This window comes from Teleopsis dalmanni, chromosome 2 (genome assembly GCF_002237135.1).
Source record: "Teleopsis dalmanni isolate 2A chromosome 2, ASM223713v2, whole genome shotgun sequence".
Taxonomy (NCBI): Eukaryota; Metazoa; Arthropoda; class Insecta; order Diptera; family Diopsidae; genus Teleopsis; species Teleopsis dalmanni.
The window spans coordinates 71,653,954-71,676,582 of record NC_051847.1 but is presented as its reverse complement, the minus strand read 5'-3'; the positions used below and the strand labels follow the sequence as shown (position 1 = coordinate 71,676,582).

The window sequence follows — 22,629 nt, the reverse complement described above, 5'->3', positions numbered from 1 at the left end:
TTATTAATACATATCACAATTTTATTACCAAATATAAAATTTTAATAAAACACATGCATGGTCTTCTACTTAACAGCAAAATTTATTAACACCCAAGCAATTTTCCTAACAAACTGGCACCCGTATTTACCTACTTGCACTTCCTTCTCCATAGAACCCGTCGAATAAACGGCATTCAATTAGCCGCGTCATATTTACAATGTGCGGCAATAAAAATTCTTAAACGTCGCCTTTTATTGAGTCCCTGGCTTAAATGCTCAGCCAACAGTCGGTTTAACTTATTAGAGAATTGGTTGCCATTTGGCAAGGGAAAATAAATATTAAGCGACATGCAAGGAAGTCATTAGGCGCTGGAGTTTGTGCACACGTCACACTCTTCCAACCTTATAGTGTATTCGGTATAGGATATCGCAAACAAGAGGCACGTGTGGGTGGTGATAATGATACCCGAACAGTTCAACCTAAAACAAAGCCACACATAACAATTTGGGATTCGTGTTAGCATGGAACAATGATTGACTCTTTAACAGTTGTGAGTGAGTTTTGGACGAGTATTCGTATACTCGCATTAATCCTTTTCCATACGTAAGTGATTTAATTTATAAAAATATCCTTGCAGTTTATTGAAATGTCAGCTCAAATAGATTTGTGACCAGAAATAAGGTCTTGCAGAAAACTATTTTCACTTTGTTTTAAAAATAAATCCTATCGATAATTCAAGGAACTCTCCTTATCCTACATAAATTCATCCTTATAATTCTTAAAATGATTTTTAAGTCTGCATTTCTGCTTATCGGAGTTATTAAAACCTTTTTCCTTGCGAGTACAAATTAGCGCAGCAAAGGAGCAAAATCTAATTAATAGTTTGAAAAATGTGTAATTATAGTTCGGTGGGCACACATAAGAGTTTAATTGCATTTTGATGTGCCCGGCTCCAATTCGTTCGTAGTCCTGTGCCTTTCCTCCTTGCACGCTTTTTTCGATTTATTTAATGTAATTTTTTGTTGTAGTTTCACGTAATGCGAGGTAATTTGAAGTGAAATGTAAATTAATTTTTTGATTGATTTTTACTTAACACTCCATTTGAAAGGATAATTGACGGTAGCAAATGTAATTAATTGCTATTTCCATTAACGTAATCATACAAACTGACATAAAATTGCAATTGTGAGTGAAAGTAATGAATGGAAAGTTAGTTTGAGGTGTGTTTTTACCCGATATATGGGTAAAGAAAACTAATGGAGAAAATTATTATGCATACTTATAGGTTTTTCGAACTTTTATTAGTTGTATTTTATGACAACTTTGCTTAGGTGTTGAAAAAGTTAAATTTCAAGAAGTGTTTCTTATTAGAAGCACTGTCAAAGTCACTGCGAAGTCACTATTATTGAAATTAATTTTCATTAAATATATATTTTGAATCTGATTTGGCAGCACCGTAGCCACCTAACAAATACAACTAACACCCTCATCCTTATCTGCTTAACCTAAAATTTGTCATTTTATAATTCGAGAAGAAGGATCTTCAAAAGATCTCTTGTCTGACAACTACCGCTTCTAAATGGACCATGAGAGAACTAAGATTTGTTAAATTACAATGTGAATCCTTTAACAACCATTGAACTTTTGAGAGGATGGATCTTCGTAAGATCTTTCACAGTTTTAGAGTAAGCGACAACCAACGTATCCAAATGAATAACGAGAGGAAAGTTCTTTGTAAGATCTTTGGTCTTCTAAGAGTTCGAGATAAATAGCGCATATGATCAGTATCAGCTCTATTATGGCATTAACATCATATAGTGAATTAACATGATCGCTGGATTGATCTTTCAGAAGAGTTGAGAAGATGTTGGAAATAAAATAAGGTTTAGGTATTTTAACAAGTTTAAAAAATATTGAAATGCGGATAAAACTGAATGGATTCGGAATAAAATAACAATATTTGATATGCTTATTTTCACCAACATTAGACGTTTAGATGATTGGGTTAGGTGAAGTGGATAGAAGAAAGATTCTTTTCGATTAGCTAAAACGCCGTTATGATTCCACAGTTTCTCGTAATGGTAAGTAGGAATGATCATGTTAGAATCAGCCAGAGGTATTGATAAATGCAAAATTTTGGCCAATGCTAATGCTGGAAGTATCGCCGAGTGTGTTGAAGATTTGCACACCCAATAGCTAAAGCCTAGTTCTAGACAAGTCTGGGAAATAAGTCGTTTAGACATTTAGAAAAGTAACAATTTTTTATGCATCTAATATTATTAATCACTCTTTTATAAGAATAAGACTAAGTTTTTTTTATTAGTTGGTTTTTTTTTTTGATTTAAAAATTATTATATATATACAACCCTATATAAATCGATGAGTATTTTTTTCCTAATGCTTTCAGTTTCCGACTTTTTCCGATAAAAAGAAATTTTTAGACAAATGTGAATAACACACCCACAAACAAGTTGACAAATAATTAATCCTTTAATGTGGAATTCTCTAAAAGGCATAATAATAGTTATTAAAAAAGAAAAATGTATATGAATAAAAAGACAATTTCCCGGAAATAAGCAAAGTATGTATGAGATTTTAAAGATAAGCTGTCAAAATACTTTTTGGTCATTTCTTTTTGGCCTCAAACGCTTTAAGTAAAGTGCCCCGCACCGTATCAAACAAATATCAAATCAATAGGAAAATCTTTGAAGTGAAAATTTTGCTCTACATTCTATTATAAATTTGTAAAACTATAACATTTTCATTTGAGAAAATTCTCTTAAAGGAGTTTTGTCTTGTCTAATAGGTCAATTTGATTTAATTGCAGTGTGCGTCAATGGAAAACATTTCAGAGACAGCAGAAGAACAAATGCCAAGTCATGTTTTTAACACGATTAGCGTCAAATTACAAGACATAGACGACGAGCTGCTGTCGGTGTTAGGTAAAATTTTAAGAAAATAGAGCAGCCAGCCATCATTTTTGAAATTATCACTAAAATATATCTTCTACATTAAAAGAATTTAATTGCTGTTGTGAAGGCGGTTATGCCATTTGATCAATCAAAAACCCAAATTAAGTCGCAGACGTAGATAGAAATGTGGCATAAGGCATCTTGAATTTCTTAAAAGATTTGTTAACTGTAATTAGCGGCTATTAGGCATTGTTAATATTCTTAAGTGAAATACTTCAAATGTCAGTCAATTTTTTGTTGTCTTTTGTTTCCTAAAATAATAAAAAATTTTACTTGCATGATCGGTCGGTCAAGTCACTCACATTGTTTTCACTTTCTAATTTTTGTGTATTTTATCTCTAATTTAGGCAATTATTGTTCACAGAACAACATCAAAAAACCAAAAAAATTTATTAAAACTTTAATTAAAATTCTTCCAAATTTATTTACTGTCTTTTTTCAATATAATTTTTTCACTTCCAACCAAAGTTGATGTCTTTAATTGCCCCATCTAATGCTTTCGTTGGTTAACTGATTTTTTAATTCAAGCTGTTCAGCATTTCATTAATTTCATAGCAACGCTGAAATGCTCGAAGAGGTGCAGATGTGCAGAAGTGATGATGGGAAGAGGGAACAGTGTCGGAGAAGATGTCTTATTTCCATTAATTAAGTTGCCATTGGTTTGTAATTGTTTTGCTATCGGTGTGGGCTTCCAGTAATTAGTTTCACCTATCACTGCTTTTATACAAAGAAGGTAGTTAAACTTGGTTTTTGGGTTAAGCTTCCAGGTGAGCTACCTGGATTTAATGAGTATCATTGGAGTGTGCTTTATTTAAAAGGTACATTTTTCACAAGTTTTGTATTTTTCTTGTTCTTTCTTTATTAATTATTGCAAAAGCAGTAGTTTAATTGGTTTTATTGCACGCTGTGAAGCAATTTGGCCAAATGGTACTCCCTTTTAACGGATTTAAATTTCGGACTGAAGATCAGTGAACTCTTTATAATAACTGTTGCTTTAAGTTTTTGTATAATTTAATTAATATTCTTATAATTCTCATCATTTTAGTAATTTTAAATAAGCTCTTATATTATCCATATTTCTTTTCAAACTCTAACTCAATGGTTAGTCAGTATCATTGGTTTAAATGAATTGTAGATTAACTCTTGGCCATATGGTGAAAAGGCTTGAAACGTATTATCTACTTCGTAATCACATTTATTTAAACAATTTAAAATAGTGAAGTAATTTAAAAATAATTACAAAATTTACCACTTGTCTTCAGAGTTAAAAGTTTTTGTTGTTATGGTTTAGTTTGTTAGTTTAGTTAGTGAGAGTGGAGAGAGGAACGAATCTTTCTCAATTAGCTAAAACAAGCCGTTGTGAGTCTCCAAATCCTCGTAGTAATGGGTAGAAGAAGGACAAGCTAGAATCAGCTAAAAGTATTTATAAAGGCGAGAGTCTGGCCAATGCTAATGCAGTATGTGAGTGTGAGTGTGAGTGTGTTACAGAAGGAAGAATCCAAAAACTTAAGGCTAGTTCTGGTTAAGCCTGGACATAGACACAATTGGTGTTCTGGTGTCCTTTTTCCCAGAGCCAGTAGATACGCATTATAGAGGATACTACAGGGTAGGCCGAGCCTAACTCCATACCGTCTTATGGTTTAGCGCCTTGTAAAGACAAATATTAAACTAGATACCTTTGATTTATTTCAGCGTATAAAATCAGAGATTTTATATTTAGAATAAATTGGTAATACAGCTTTTGCCCTGACTGCTAAGGTAGAATCAGCCCACTCATTATTTGCTTGTCTTAAAAAATTTTCCCAAAGCAACCTCTGACTGTAGCTAGCAGGTGCAGGGATTGAAATAAGGATATCCGTAGAAGAGGCGCACAGTCTAGTAAGTTCGTTAGTAACCTTAGATCTTTTACTTAGTGCGTTAAAAAATGCTCTACACTCTTGCATTAATCTGGCTGAAATACAGACTGCGGTTAAAACTTTAATAGCTGCCTGACTTTTAGTAAGAATATAGACATCCTTTTCACAAAAGTCCATGTTTAAAATAAGAGAAAATGCTCTAAGAATGGCGAAGATTTGTGGATGAAATATTGATGTAGAATAGGAGAGATGGTAGCATTTATTAATCCTTAGGTTCGTGGAAAAGATTCCGGCTTCAATGTCTTTGTCTATTTTTGACCCTATCTGTATAGATCGCAATATAGCATTGTAAGCAGCCTTGTTTAAGAATTTAGCCTTAAGGTTTAAATATATTTTGAAAGTGCGTAAAACAAAAATATATATGTGTCTCATACATTAAGGAATTTTAATTTAATAGGTTGTTTCTTTATTTAATTAAATACATATTTTAATTATATTAAATAATTATATACAATTTAATAATGTATGATCTACATTGTGACCGAAAAGTTTTCGGGAAATTTTAAATAAAACGCAAAATTCTTAACCTTCATCAATATTTATTTTATCTCCTTCAAAATATGCGTCCATAGAAAGCGATACACAAATGCCAACGTTTCTTCCAATCATCAAACATTTTTTATAGGCGCTTTCCGGTATGGCTTTGAGTTCCCTCTGCGAATTCTGTTTTACGTCTTCTATGGATTCAAAACGCGTTCCTCTGAGTGGTAATTTGAGGTTGGGAAACAGGAAAAAGTCACACGGTGCAAGATCAGGTGAATACGGTGGCTGTTCGATGGTATTTATTGAATGTTTGGCCTTAAAATCGTTGATAATGTTGAACAAATTGAGGTGAATCGGAACAAGCCGGGCGTTGACACGTCGCATACACAAATTGTCCACCAAAATCAAACGAGCCATCTCACGACCGATGCCTAGCTCTCGTGCTATCTCTCTAACACTCACATGAGGATTTTTGAACACGATTTCCTTTGCCTTTTCAATGTTTTCGTCGGTGGTAGAGGTCGAAGGTCGTCCAGAACGCGGCATGTCTTCGACGGTCGTACGACAGTCCTGAAAGGCTTTGTACCACTCATAAACTTGAGTTTTCGATAAAACTGATTCCCCATAAGCCTTTTGTAGCATTCGCAACGATTCTGCACACGAAATTTCGTTCGAAAAACAAAATTTGATGCAAACTCTTTGTTCAATATTTTTTTCCATTGTTTTTTTCGCAACGCACTACTGAGGTGAACTGGTTTCAACAGCTGCCGTAAACGAACTGTCCGACAGATCGCGCTCATTTTTGGCATAGTAATTAAGGACAGTGCTGCCAAACTACATAAACTTAAAATATCGAAAAATATACAGCGCGCGAATTTTAAATGAGAATATCCGAAAACCTTTCAGTCTTAATGTATTCATAACTAAAAACCGTCAACCAGCTGATAAGGTTATTGAATATTGTATTATTGTATTATTATTATATAGTAGGTGATATAAAAATTAATCCGCGGGTGTTTAAAGATAATGGTTAATTTTTATTGCTAGAACTAATGGAAAATATGGTCCATTTTAGCATCAAAATGCAACAAATCTTTAATAATCATTAATATCGACATTTTGATACAGTGCCAACTAAGAATTTGTGAGAAAAGGTTAAATTCTAATAGCACGAAACACAATATATAGCTGGGGTTTAATAGAGTGTGTTGTGAGTACTGAAGAAAGTAGAAGCAATATATATAGACTTAACACTTTGTATTAACTAGATTGTTCTTGAAAAATCCAATATAAAATAATTAATTAAAATTAATTTTCTCAGTCTGTTATATTTCAGGTATAACTGTGGTAACTATGGAAGGTATCATCAAGAGGAGCCGAGAAAAATTTCTAGGTAAGTGGTTTAATATAACTCCTTAAAATACATTGAAAATACATTAAACTCATACTTTCTACAAAAGTACTAAAAGATATAATATTATTTATACATTATATATTACTTTTTCTTGATCTGAAATATAATACTATAATAATATAATGAAATATAATAATAATATCCAGTAACATATCTCATTTACTTGAAATCTACTCATGTAGATTTATATTTATATTTCTGAGATATATATATGAAATATATACATATCTCATTTTATTATATTTCTACTCTGAAATATAATACTATAATAATATAATGAAATATAATAATAATATCCAGTAACATATCTCATTTACTTGAAATCTATTCATGTAGATTTATATTTACATTTCATGAAGTTATTATATTATACAAGTTATAATTTTTTCGACTTAAAGTGTTACTTTGAAAAATTTTTGTATATGCTTTATCATTTGTTGAAAAATATATACTACATATATATACTATATATAGATCAAATATTACACCTTAATTACACCGTATAATATCCATATGTAGAAGTTACCTAGTAAGAATAAATGAACTTATTAACTAGTAGATTGTCTGTATTGAGAAATAAATTAAGAAATATTAAATTTAACAAAATTAATATAATTTGCTTATTTTGAAATGATTTTTCTATCTGCCCACAATTTTAATTCAATAACTTTAACATCAAGTTGATTGAATGTGTCAAATATATAGCGGTCTAATGTTATGCGGGTTATGGGTTGCAATAATATAGTTATTTTTAGACGGTTGATAGAGTTTGAATAAATGAAATTTATCGACCAGGAGACTGGGAATACTTATGCTAATGATATCTATTTACCTCGACATAGTTTTTTTAGTCTTTAAAGTAATCAAAGTTTAAAGGATCGTTTCTATAATCCATTACAATAAATATTATTTTGTTATACTGTAGAAGGAAAAATCAGTAATGATTAAATATTGCTATATAGACATCTAAATGTTTCCATGCAATTAAATTTTTCCGCCTACGTTGACATGATTTGCATGATATGGCATCGTTAAAGGAAATAAAAATACAAATAAAATATTTCTTTTTGAAGTTTAAAAATCTAATAACACTGTGATATGAAATACAATATAACATATAAATTTATGGTACAACATTTTTAATTCACTTAAGATTTCGATTTAACTTATTCGTATATCAAAACTCACAACAAGCCACAGCGATGTGTCAATCAAAGTAAGGATTTTTTTGAACAGCTTAGACATGTATAATATATGTCGGGTATACACTCGTAGTCCAATATACCAACAACAGCTTATTTACACAAATGGACAGAGAAGTGGCTCAAACGTTTTGACCACGCATTATTATTCATTAACATTATTAAGCTCAATTTAATGCTGCGTCAGTTGATCAATAAATGCATTTATCTTGATCTTAATGATGGGCTTATAATGCCAATAAATGCATTTAAAGAAAACAAAAAGCGAAGATTTGAGAGAGTGGAATCAGCAGCAACCAAAGAAGCTGCAGAAGTAGCACCGTCAATGGTTATAGTGTTGGCTAATTGCAACTACGACGTTTTCAAAAATATCGACAGCAACAACAACAACACTAACAACAACAGCAATACCAACAATTACAATAACTACAATAAGAAATTGTTGGAGTAATTTTTCGTAGGCTCTAAAGGATGCGTTGAGCTGTCTACTTAAGTGTATTCGTTGTGGACTCTACTTAAATAATACCAACAGCAGCCGCCACAATAACAACCACTTAAGTTGGCTTTATGCATTGTTAGGAGGTATTAACCTTTTACTGGCGTTTCAATTAACCGCTTACAAAATTAACGATTAAATGAAAATATTTGCAACAATAATTTGGCAATAACTTGAATGTTCCTCATAAGTATGAGAGGTAGTAGTAAGCCGGTCCAACCTATGGAATATAAAAATTAAACTAAGTTGAAGAGTTGACTTGCTTCAAAATATGTAGCAAATCGGAATTTAATGCGGTCAAGCAACCTTAAGCTGTCATTTTAAATGGTTTTTGACAGTTTGTATCTAGCATTGTCCATGGGTTTTAGCTTTTAAATGGGACAAAAAAAAAATATATATATATAAAAAACTATTTTAATTTGAAATGATAATTAATTTACAGGAATGCATGTAAAATGACAGTTAAATAAGTCTTTCAAATCAAAATTATAATATTTAAGAGCTACTGTGATTTACCAATTTGATAATGATTTGCAATAATTAAGTATTTTATATTAAACAATAGTAATAATCTTATATGATTTGATTTTAATTATAGCTTTTGTTAGGTATATAGGAAATGATAATATATGGATATTTTATTTCAATAAGTTTGCTATAGAAGATCTACTTAAATTGGGAACTGCTGTGATTAAAAGGGTTGTTTTTTAGAGATTTTCTTTAGAATTTGGCAACACTTGTTGTAGATGTAATGACATTCACAATTGACAAATGATTTGTATAACTGAACCCTTAAGCTTTACTTATACATGCAGTTAATGTTTAACTTGACTCGAATATATATTAAGTGTGCTTAGAGATTTCATTCTCATCTTAGTAGCACTGCTACTACTGTGAACAGTGTTGAAAACTGACAGCTTATAAATATTTAGACCCATCATTGTTGTTTTTATTGCTTCCAATATAAGTTAAAAATTAAAAGTATTAGAAGAAACAGATAATGTAGTAATCGATGAACTTATGATCACCTATGCAATATTCTCAAAATCGAAACAAGGCGAGATAACGTGAACAATTTCTTATCAGATCAGAAATTGGAACTCGTTAATGGAATAAAATTTGGTTTACAGATGAACCCATTTTGGTATAATAAAAATGGTTGGATTGGAGTTTTCTTTTGATTGAATATTTTTTTTATATTTTATCGTTTAATACTCAAACATTCTTTCCTATAAGATTTTTCATTTTTTGCATCCTTAATGTAGTTTCCCATTTTTCAATCAACTAATCGATCCAGTTTTTGGATTGATCGAAAGAACGGGAGTGCTGTTAGTTGGGCCGACTGTTGCCGGGTCTGTTGTGATTAATTTTGCAAGATATCCGAATATGTTCGGACTAATTTTGCAACGTGCGAAGCGTAAAGTAAAATAACTTTCTCATATTCTCTTTTCATACACATCCCAAACGCATCAATTTTGTTCGATATAGATATTCGTTGATGGCTTTTTTATCTTATAGTTAATAATACCTTTCTGATCTCTTCACACTCCCTCGGGGGATTGAGGTTACAATATCCCAGAGGTAAAGCGTGACTGTTGTAAGATGTGACACAAAATCCAGTAATTGGTGCTTAGTAATTGTTTGGAGCAGAAATGGTAGTAAGTGAATTTTATTTCGGCACCCGATCCGTTGGCCTGACCAACGGAGGTTGCCTCTTTTAATGGAAATATCATGGTGTCTGTGAGTGAAACGCTAAGCTACGACAGTAGAATGACTATATTCATTATCCTTCGACGTAGAGTTTCATTTTACACCGAAGGTTGTGACTCCGGTGTTGTGCTTCGTTCCTTCTCAAGGAGGAAATTGTGTCCAAAGATATAGCTTCAATTGGAGCCAGCAGAGTTCTTTAAAATTCCAATAGGAAATATCATCATCATTTTATATTGTCTCAGTACTGAAATGTGTTTTAAGAGCACTGAGGTGTCAAGCCTCAACTCTAGGTATTCACGTTAAAAAATTATGGACATTCTCGCTTTAAATAGATAGCGTAACTTTGAAAGTATTAATACACTGTTTCGGCTTTGATGTTAATGCATACACGGATATAAGACATAAGATATCTTGTTCTTTCGATTGTCATAAAATATCTACTTCATATCAATTATGATTTTACGATGCAGAAAACTATTAATTTTTTGTCGCTCCATTAGCTGTTCACAAGTGAAAAATCACCTTTTAACTTTTTTCGACATCAGATCATACGATAACTAATTTTCTTGCTTATAGATTATTCCAGGCGTTTAACCACCTGGAAATGATAAGTTCGATCGCTCCTAATACTTCTACGAGCACTTTTCGTATTTGACACGAGTTTTCATCTAGTAAGTGTTTTCGATTTCACTTCTCCACCTTTTTTTTTTGTTATTCAGCAGGTTCTATTTAGGGTCTAACACTTTTTCATAGTATGTCCATAAATAGATATTATACATTAAGAAAGCACTTTCATTAATTGATTCCACAAATTGACATCTGAAACTCATTTGTGTTGATGTTAGTGTAGCCAAACATTTTTTTTGGAGATCGGTATAAAAGAATCGAGACCTGCCAAAGATCCATACATCCATATACGTATATTTCATCTCTGTCTTTTGAAAGTTCTTTTAATATATAAATTAGTCTTCACTGCCTCTCTTTAACACTTCATCCATACAATGTTCCAACTCTGCTCTATGCAATAAATGACTTCATTAATTGTTAAAATAATTTTTTTCTTCTTCAAATAAATTACTTACGTTTAGTTGCGATTTGACAGCAGCTGTCAGGATTAGCACTTTGAAAGACGTCTCAACTTGTTTAGGAACGCGTTTATCTCAAGTTTTCAACTTCGAAAAAATATGCAAGTAATTTAATTAATTCTGTTGCATTGAAAACTTGTTTCTTTATTTGTTAATTATTATTTTATTTTATGAATTATTTTTTGTATTCATTTTTTTTATTATTGAATTCTCTTCCTCTTTAAAGCGACACCTACAGTAGCCATTTTAATGATTTCACATGCGGCCAACTCATGTTGCGCTTAATTGATTTTAGACTTTTAATAAAATTATTAAGCAATTAGTTTAGCGGCGAACTGGCTGGCTTATGTTGAGTGCCTATGTGGCAGATAGAGAGAGGGAGAGAGAGAGAGAGCAAAGCGCTGAATATTGATGTGGAAAAATATAATGATTAATTAATTGATTTTTATTATTTAATGCGATGATGAGATTATTATTAATGCATTTTAATTAAAAAAGTTTGCTTTTATCGCATTCATTTTTCGTTTGTTTGGTCTTTTTTTTTATGAGAAATTAAGTTTGTAACTATTTTAATTATGCGTGTAATTGCTTAATAAAACTAATGAATTCATTATTCATGGCTTCGTTCCATTAAGTCAATTAGCTAAATTACTTGTAAAATTTTAATAATTTTATTTTCATATTAATTTCTTTATCTGCGTGATTCATTTGATGAAAATATATATTCAATTCCAATCACTGACGTCATTTTATTAACATTTCTTTTATTATTTTTATTTTTAAAGTTTAGAAAAAGGAAGGGTTTTAAATAAGTAACTGTGAAATGCAAATGAGTTCAGTTGTTTTTTGTTTAAGTATAATATTTTGTTGTCAAATTGATTATAAATTTTAGTTCTATTTCTTCTTCAGAACCGTTCCCAGATATTCGATGCCCATGGACAATTGACGACCATGCCCTTCTATTTCTTCTTCAGAACCGTTCCCAGATATTCGATACCCATGGACAATTGATGACCATGCCCTTTTAAAAATTAATTTGCCCTTGAATTAAAAATTAATTTGTGACTTTTAGAACATTTTATAAAATAAAAACCTTAAATATTTAAAGCAACATTGTACGCAATGTTTTATCTTTTCTAACTATCTTAAACATATAACGCTACTAGAAATTTGTCGTTCTCACAAGTCTTACGATCTAGAGTAGTCCCCGATTGACAAAGAAGTTAATAGCATGTTTCCACACAGTATATTTCATTAACCATGCAAAGAGCTTCCGTGTTATAACTTACTTAAAAATAAAGTAAGAAAAATTAGACCAAAAATGTCGAATGCAACTCTTAAAAATAAATTTCCCACAAGGGAAATTACCGAAATAATATGCAAAATGTAAAAAAGCAACTGCTGAGCTATAAACAAACGCACTTAGGAAGTGAGTATTTAATAAAATCTCTGTTTTTATTAATTGAATGCATGATGGATATATGAAACATATATATATATATATATTTCCAAAGCTTGTCTACAGCCTCGGTTACTTGTGGAAAAACACGATTACTCATCGTTTCTAATTTGAATGCTCAATTTTATTAATTGAATGTTTAATGGATATATAAAACATATATTTATATTTTGAAAGCTTGTGTAAAGCCTCGATTACTTGTAAAAAAACACGATTACTCATCGTTTCTAATTCGACAGTCACTAGTTCTAAGAGTCTGGCACTTACAGTCCAATCAAATTATATACGGACTACAAACTAATTCAATAAAATTCGATTATTTCCTAAGATTACTGATGAAGAGTACTTGGCAAAAACAGTACTCATCGAAACAGCGTTGTATGGTCAGCCAAGCTTCAATAAATTAACTAAGAATTTTTGTTGTTGTCTTTTCATTTCTATTCGAACACTTCCAAAATTTTTTTTTTTCAAAATATTCCTCATATTACATATTATGATGTGTAGTTAATAGATATTAATTAACTATACTAGAGAAATACAATATTTCAAAGAAATTACAACTACTTTTATTCCTAATATCATTACATTATAAATACGAAATCAAAACAATAGCAATATTATTATAGAGTATTTTTACAATAAAAGTTCTGTTATAATTTATACATCAATTAATCAAATTTTATCACTATAATAATAAATCATACTATAGTTAGTGTTTTATAACCCACAAAACTGCAATATCCGAGCTAACCAATATAAGCAAAGCTCAATTAAAAATATGGAAAATTACACATTTTAATAGTAAATAAGGGTAAATAATAATTTTACATAAAATAAAGTACGTACGAAGTGAGTTTACTTGGACCTCATAATCAAAGCCCATTATTTTCGCATTACCATTGGTTTCCAGTAACCAGTAACCAACAACAAAATGCAAAATTGTAGAAACAAAGAATAAAGTATAAAAAATAGCATTAAATTAAAACAAATGCAATGACAAATACCACAAAAACTAAACAAATCAACAGAAGTAAAAGGAAATTAAAAACATAGAAAAAAATGGAATAGATTTGCGATAGGGTTGCGTTGTTAGCCCCTCGCAGACCCGGTGAGCGAATTAACATGACGTGCTTTGAAACGGTGAACGTCAACAGTTGAGCGGTTGAATAGTGGAGCGGTTGAACGGTTGAATAACAGAAATGTAAAGGAACAGGAAGAGGAAAAGAAAATATGTTAACAAGGGTAATCATAATCGCATAAGACTCATGCACAAGATAAGTTGATAAGGAAAGTGCAATTTATTTCCACTGTTCACTGTTTTCCATGAGTTTTTTTTTTGTTTTTTTGGCCAATGTTTATCAATCGATTGCAATTATGGCTCAAACACAATTTTCAGACATGAAACACGACAGTTGGCAACACGGCAGAGTGAAATGTGAAATCAAATAAAAATTGAGATAAAGGCGAAGGTGCAAAAAGCACTAAACTGGGTACACAAATTCATTGAAAATCAGTAAACACAATCACAAAATTATATTAGCACTTTTTAATGGCTCTGATGGGCGTATGCAATCGCAGATAATTTGCTTTCTTCGGCTTAAGTTAAATAACGTTTTGTAGGAAATTGTAGGTGGATTTAGATTGAACTATCACACCCTCACTCCACCAACGGTGCCCGGGCCGTGCCACCAAACATATTGAGACCTTAGACTTCAGCAATTTCTTTAAAACTTTTAGATGCACGGCATTTGATAACACACAAATTTTTGATGAGAAAACTAAAAGGATTAAGTTAATTCGGCTTATCCTTTCACTAATATATAAAACTAGTACATATCCCTATGATTATAACTTTATTGCACCTTAACTCATTTATAAAGAGTAACTCGTTTATTTGCAATAATGACAAAAAATTTTATATTATTTTCTACAACAAAATTATTAACTGTTTTTTGAATGATTTATAGTTCAATTTAGTTTATTTGATCAAATTTTCTTTATTACCAGATAAGACATATATACAAGCAGGTAGATTTTATCATATGTTCATTACACATATATACTTATTCAAACATTTTACAAGAAAATGTCTTATTACATATCTTTAGTCATATATATATCTGCGGATATATATATCATATATGATAAGATATATCATATATGTCATGCGAAAACACAAATACGAGCTGATAAAATTGATCTCAAAGGAAATATTAAAGGAAATCAATATATAAGTCCACACAATTTTCTTGGCTGCAAATCATTGGACAATGCACCGGAATACGAAGTATTGGCAAGCTTCTATACACATGAATGTAGTTAAAAGTCCATTAAATGAAATTTTATATGATAATCAATGTTAGTAGTCGATTTGGCAAATGTATTTTGAAGTATTTTGGTTAAAATATAATTTCAATTAAACAAACTTTGTTAAGATCTAATTTAATTACTTGCTGTTTTAATAATTATCTTTATCCTGTTAAGCAAAAATTATATACCCACCTTTCTAAAACCTTAATTTCGAGATATATACATGTATATATAGCTTAGACACCCGCAAAGTAAACATGGGTTGAACTAGTTTGTTGTTTTTAAAGAAATATCTAAGAGGAGTTCTGGGCTCAACGAGAGGTCATGAAGGTTCCTTAAAGTTGAAGTATATAACTATAATGTATAATACATAATACATCATATATAATATATAACATATATAATATATATATAATATATATATAATATATATATAATATATATAAACTGAAAGTGGATAAATGTATGTGGTAATTGAATACGCATTTTTATATTATATATGTTTGGAAAGTTAATATTCTTAACAATGAAGACGACCCAAACTATTGAAATATCTAAGAGGAGTTCTGGGCTCAGCGAGGGGTCATGAAGGTTCCTTAAGGTTGAAATATATAATTATAATATATAATACATAATATATAATATATATAATATAGAATGTTTAATGGAAAAATATCCGTTGACTAACTTGGTTGGTTGCAGTACTGTTTCGATATCATATTATTATTTGTACTATATACCTATATGCATTTAAATTGTTGTTTTTTAATTGTTAGCGCTGTAATTACAAAAAAATATTAATTAATTAGGCATTTCAATTACTAAATCAAGCTCCGTGGCTTAATTATTTTAGATAACAGAAATAATAATAATACAACTCAACGACCGTTTCTTAATCTGGACATTGTGACGTACATATACACATTCGATACTCAAGACATATATAGACTAATTTTATTACACGCAAGATAACACAAAGCTTTTACACATTTGTCTGAAGATTTCATTTTCAAAATTTCATTGAAATTTTTATTTGTCTGTAAGATAGATTCGCTATAGAGCAATCGGTACACATTGTTTACGTATTGTTTTCAAGATATGTAAGCAAAATTATATCAAAGATATTTTACTCGAAATTATCTTAATAGAGCGCTTTACATTAAGATTGAAGCAAATTTGTAGTAAATAAGAACAAAGTTCTTTCTGTCAATAAAGCAATTTTCTGAGGGTCTTGGGATCCAGGTTACTGGTGGCAATTATAAGTTCGAAGTTGTGAAAGACTTTGTTTATTTGAAAATCACTGTAAACACCAAAAGTGATACCAGACTAAAGACTCCACTTAGACTCACTTTTGCCAACAGATATTATGTCTGGTTAAGTAATCAATTGAGAAATAAAGCCCTTTCTCAACAAACAAAAATCACATTCTACAAGTCTCTAATTATGTCTGACCCACTGTATGGTGCAGAAGTTGAACAATTACCAACAGTGATAACAAGGCGTTAGAAGCATTCGAGAGAAAAATTCTTCGGAAGATCTATGGTACCTTATGCGTTGGCTACGAGTATCAAATTAGATGGTACAATGAGTTGTATGAGTTAAAACGCGACATTAACATAGTTAAGCGCACAAAAATTTAGCAGTTTCGCTGGCGTGGTCATGTTGTGCGAATGGAAAAAGGTACTGCGGCTGGAAAGATGTTTGATTCGGTGCTGTCAGGTAAAAAACGCAGTGGAGGACTTTTGCATCTTCGGTGAAAGGGTCAGGTGATCAACGACTGCGACAGCAAGCAACTGATCGGGCTGGCTGACGGAGGCTACTCGACGCGGCTAAGGACGACTCACGTCTGTAGAGACGTGTGATATGTGTCTATTTATCTTTAAAATTTATTCGATAAGTCTTTAAGATATGGACGCAAAATGTCGTTAAAGACATTTTAATCCTATGTTCAATTATGTTTACATAGATGGCCATATATTGAAATCGATCAATTTTTTGATATATCGTCATGTCTGCAAGACTTCTTCAATTATCGATATTTTGAGATTTCTTTTGAAGTTAAAGATATACCTCAAATTTATACCATATGTCAAGAAAGGGTGTACCAACATAACAAAAACAAAATGTTTGGAAAAGATCTATTACTTAAAGAGTAGTTAACAAACAACAAAATCCGGGTACTTTTTGAGCTAGAGGTATTGATATTTTATTAAAGTATTCTATAATATGCATAAGCGGAGTTTTTGCATGTGGTCCCACCTGACTTTGTCTATTGTATTTTTTGAACTCAATCTGTAATATTGATTTTAATTACCAATAAGACACCAATAAGTATATATATGTTACTATAAAAACTTGTCATTTAATAGTTGTTTCTAGGAAATTCCCGATCGGATTCAAATATTTTCTTGTGAGTTCAAAAATATTTTTCAAATAAATATGGATAATGTTATAGTGCCGAATAACTGGTATTTCCTTTTAAACTTTGCTATGTTCATTGTTGATAATCGCGCAAATAAGATCGCTGATATCGAAAGCAATTATATACAAATCAAATAATATTTAGTTAATTATTCCTAATAATACAAGAGTTGTGTACTTACACAGGCCACGAAATGAAACACACAATTTAATTAAATCGTAAATGTGTTTAATTATATGTAAAACCTTTTGGCGCAATTAAATGCCATGACTGAGCCAGGAACGAATTTTAATGTCACATTTGACATGTGGAATTGTATGAGCAGCTAATGCGACTCTGCGTATGTGCCTTGACTGTGTGTGACTGTTATGTGGATGGCTGTGTGCGACTGTGTGAGTGATTAAATTGCAATATGTACTGGTATTAGCAGAATAAAACCAAAATACTGTACTCATATATTATGCACAATAGCATGCATGCATATATGTGTTTGTATGTGTTTTGTAAATAACGAAATGTCAAAACTAATTAAAATGCATTAGAATTGTTTGTTGTTGTTGTGTTAGTGATGTTATTAGTGATGTTGTTAGTGCTGTTGTTAGTGCTGTTGTTAGTGCTGTTGTTAGTGCTGTTGTCTAAAATAATTAAACCACGGGGCTTTAATTAACTCAATTGATTTCGTAATTGAAATGCGTAATTAATTGATATTTTCTGTAATTAAAACGCTAAAAGTGCAAAAAAAAAAAATAAAAAAATATACATATATCCAATATAAAAGCAAACGTAGTCAATTTCAAATGTATTTGCTTGTACTGGAGGGGAAGGGTTAGCTTTTAAATTGTTTACCTGATGCACTAATTTGTATATATTATAAAATTCCTTTTTAATTTGAATATTTACATATCATAAAAAGGTCGTTTGACTTACCTTCAGCATTTTCAGCACGATTTTTCAGACCAAGTATGGCATCGATGGTATGACGTGGCGTTAGCGTTTGACCACCAGGTCCAAATTTCCGCGCCGTATCCTTAAGTGTTATGTCCGCATCTGTAAATATTTTATGCATGCATGCAAATAGTTTTAATCAACTTAATTCACTTCAATTTTCATTAGATTAAAATAAATTCGAAACTGAAAATTACATAATTAAAATTTAATAAAAGCAATTAACCGCACGCGTGCAATGTAAGTTTGTAAGCGATTTTAAAAATATTAAAAACTAAATTTGTTTGTTTTTAGAATTAAACAGCCCCTCCTACCAGTTCCCCGTAAGTGTATTTAGTGTATTTAATTGACATTTATGCCTGCTCGTTTTCAAACAAGATAAATAACGTAATTACTTGCTGTGGCTTACACCCTGTATCCTGTGAAAAATGCCAACAATTTAAAAATATGTAAAAATTACTTTCCTATTTGAAAACAGAAATCCTTTTTTAATGACAATTTGTCATGATAGGCGGGCGATTTGTGTATGTCGTGCCATAAAATGCAAAATGGCCGCTGCAACACAGCACAGCTGCACTGCAAACTGAGCGAAGTATGTCAGTGTGTATACGGATATGATCGTGTGCGTATATGTGTGTGTGTGTGCGTTTGGTAGTGGAGAGTTTTGACTTTGCATGATTTGTACCAAAATTGTTAATTATTGACCTAAATTGTTTGTAAATATGTTTAACGACAAATATTAAATTAGTGTCGCAATGTAAACAATTATGTGTCAGTGTATGAAGACATAAATCGGTTCACTCACCAAACCTCGCCGTAGGCAGTGAATTACTTTGGCATGTAATTAAAATGTTTTTAATTACTTTGATTGCATTTAATATTTTACATGGAACTGGCAATTAGTTTTAATTTAGCAGCAATTTTTAGTTTCTCGAATGCAACAATTGTGACATTCCATATGCAAAATATGCAAACGATGTTGCCACAGTTAAGGATATACCATACATATTATTATGTAGGTATACAACATATGTGTTTGTGTGTCGTAGGAATTTAAATGCACGCGTGCAGGGTTGCAATTTGTGTTAATTAAATCAAGCAATTTTTTTTTTGTAAAATTGTTGTTATTATTGCCCAGTTTATTTTGTTAAAGATTTTAAAAGACATTTACATGCAAATGAATTTTTATTTACTAAAAAGTGAATTTATTTTGTATTAAGGGTCTGTAATTAAAGAAAACATACGAAAATACTCTCGTTTTTTAATTTTGTATAGTATAATCTGGTCCTACACATTATATATGTGTCAAAATGTGATTAAGTTCTATTTATTTACTTATTTATTGGCTGTGTTGCACGTGGAAATTGTCCCACTAATTTTAATAAAATGTCTAATTTAATATTATTGAATGGGAGCTTAAAGGGATATGATATGTAACAATCCATGGGTTTTTATTTTTGTGGGCAGGAAATAGAATCATTTATGCACCGTCCAGACGAATGTCGTAGGAATGGCGTACCCAATTCGTATCAAATGTCATAACATATCAATATGTAGTATACGGACTAAAACACAGCTTTTTTGAGAGACTTATTAAGCTGCCTTACCGGAACCGGTTTCGTATTACTTTCTGGTCACCTTTAAGTTGGTATTTTCAGCCATTCTCTTATGATGTATTATTTGAGCCTAAATCTGAGATCCATGGGTTGGTAAAATCAAAATTGAATTTGTACAGTAAAAATTTTTACTTTAATAGTTTCTTTATATTAGTATACGTTATATGTAAAGTGCCTGTCAAATTATTATTTAAAAATAGCTTACGAATCAGAAATAAGAAAGAAATAAGATATAAGTATTTTAGTAACAGAATTTACAAAATTTCATTCAACTGCAATTAAGTGTATATATGCAAAAGTTGAGGTAAAGCATAAATTATTTTTTTTAAAAATACTTCTAAAAACACAAGCGAGGCTTCTTCCCGCTTTACTGCTCTGGAGGCCTCCTATTTCGAAAATCTTGGCAAAAAACTTGCATTCAATAGCAATTAAAGCTTTGCTAAAGGTTCAAGATAAAGGTTCAAAACACAAAGATGCAATAGGCCTAAATGGATCCATTTGAATCGCTGGTACAAGAATTACCATTGCGAAAATTTCAGAATTTTAATATAATTTTATAATGAACCCAAATTATAAATAGAAATGATAAACTTAAATGTATAATTTGGATTTTTTTTCAACTATTGGTTCTAATTAGTATTTAAATATAAACAATTTTAATTGCTCAAACTATTTCTAAAATGTTAATAAATATTTTACTATTAAGGGTAGTAAGGGTTAGTGGTCTTTATTTTTTCTCATTTCCCAATATTTGGGAGCACTTTTCTCAAGTATTTTCCGACAATAAAAAAAGGGATTTCAAACTTTGAAAAAACTAAAGTTGAGTAGGTGAAAATTATGCAGTTATATTTTTACGTTGTAGGTTCATCCTTCCTTTTTACTGTAAAAAAAATTTATAGTGATCAGATCATATATGATATGATCTATACTTTCTTGGGTATTGAAATACTTTAAAATGGCTAAAATGGGTTAGTATTTTATTACTTTAGTGGGGTACATGAGATATAAAAATTACACAAAGTTAATTTTTTTTCTCACATAAGGATCATATTGTGTACATTCGCTATTAATCATGATTATATTTTGAATAATTAATCATTTAGATAAAAGTCCTACATATACAGATAATTCTTCTATAAATAAAAAATTCATAAAAGTTAAATATATTATTCAACTTTATCGTAATCTATATTTAATGATAATATATTGAATAATATATCTTTTGGGTTAATCCTAAAAATAGAGATAATTCTCCTAAAAATAAAAATTCATAAGAGATGAATATTTTTTTTTTATTAAAAATTATAAAAAGTGGATTAAAATGGGTTAATTAATGGGTCAGTTTCGATTTCAATCAACAAGTGTTAAATCTCTGTTACTTCAAAAAAATACATAAATATTGATAGGTTGACCTAAAAACATCCAGAGACCAATGATAGCGAATATTTACGAAACAGTACTTACGAAAATATATATTTCTGTGCAATAGCACCTATAATTCTTAGATATATAATAGAATTTCTGGCCTGATACTTGCAGTCCAAACAAATTATATACGGACTACAAACTATTTAAAAAATTCGAATATTTCCTTAGACCACGGATGATAAGTACTTAGTAATATTGGAAACAACGTTGTATAGTCAGCCAAACTTCAATAAATTAATTAAAATATTTGTTGTTGTCTATTCATTACTATTCGAACGTAAGGATATGGGTTTAATAAAGTATATATAAAATATTAATATTATATTTTTAATGATAAAATACAAGCCCGATATGATGACAAATGGATATGAATAAAACTATAACAGAACATCCTCCTAATGTGGGTATATATAATAGTATAAGGTATATAACAGCTTAAGAAAGCTCCAAATTTTTTGGTACAGTGAAACCCATTTTGATCTCTATATTCGAACGTGAAAATTGTTAACACATCTGCTTTGACACATGTTTACATCTTCAGCACCAGATTCTTATTTTTTAATTACAATTAATATATTTTCGGAAGACATCTGTTGATTCGTTTTGGAAGTATTCTACAAACCTTAAAACCGAAAACACGGTTAATTACGAAGAAATCACGAAAGTTGGTCTCAAGAGATATTACTACTACTACTACTATTATTCATTTGCCTCAGTGGGGCATAGAGCCTGAATAATTCTTCTAAATCTGAATCTATTTGGTGCTCTTCTCATTAGTGCTTACTCATTTTCGACCGTTCTTTTTCACGTTTTCGTTGGCGTACCAAGTCTTCTGCTGTCTTGTGTCTTCCATGCCAATGCTTGCAATCCCTTGGTTTTCTAAGCGAATAGCTTATTCACTTCCACTTTCTTATTTTTATCTTATTTTGTGCTGATTTTTGAGTCGATCTGTCCAACATATTTTGAGAGTTCTAAGTAGACACTTGTTGTGAAAAACTTACATTTTTCTTTCTATATGTATAGAGTGATTCCATGTTTCACAACCGTGTATAAGATAGATCTCACAGTTATGTTAAAGCAAAACAGACGGGTATACACATAGATAATATATACTGGCTGGCGGCCCAATTAAACTACATCTCAATATTTTTTTAATTAAAAAAATTTTATATTGAATTGATAGAAAAAA

General features: G+C 30.6%; 1 protein-coding gene across 1 annotated transcript in view; it reads right to left on the bottom strand.

The window, feature by feature from the left end:
* LOC119674821 (retinal homeobox protein Rx) overlaps positions 1 to 22,629 on the bottom strand; it is a 150,775-nt gene that overhangs the window by 127,211 nt on the left and 935 nt on the right. Inside the window, exon 2 of the mRNA XM_038085979.1 lies at positions 18,379 to 18,498. Coding sequence (XP_037941907.1) covers positions 18,379 to 18,498 — 120 coding nt within the window. The remainder of the gene's footprint in view (positions 1 to 18,378; positions 18,499 to 22,629) is intronic.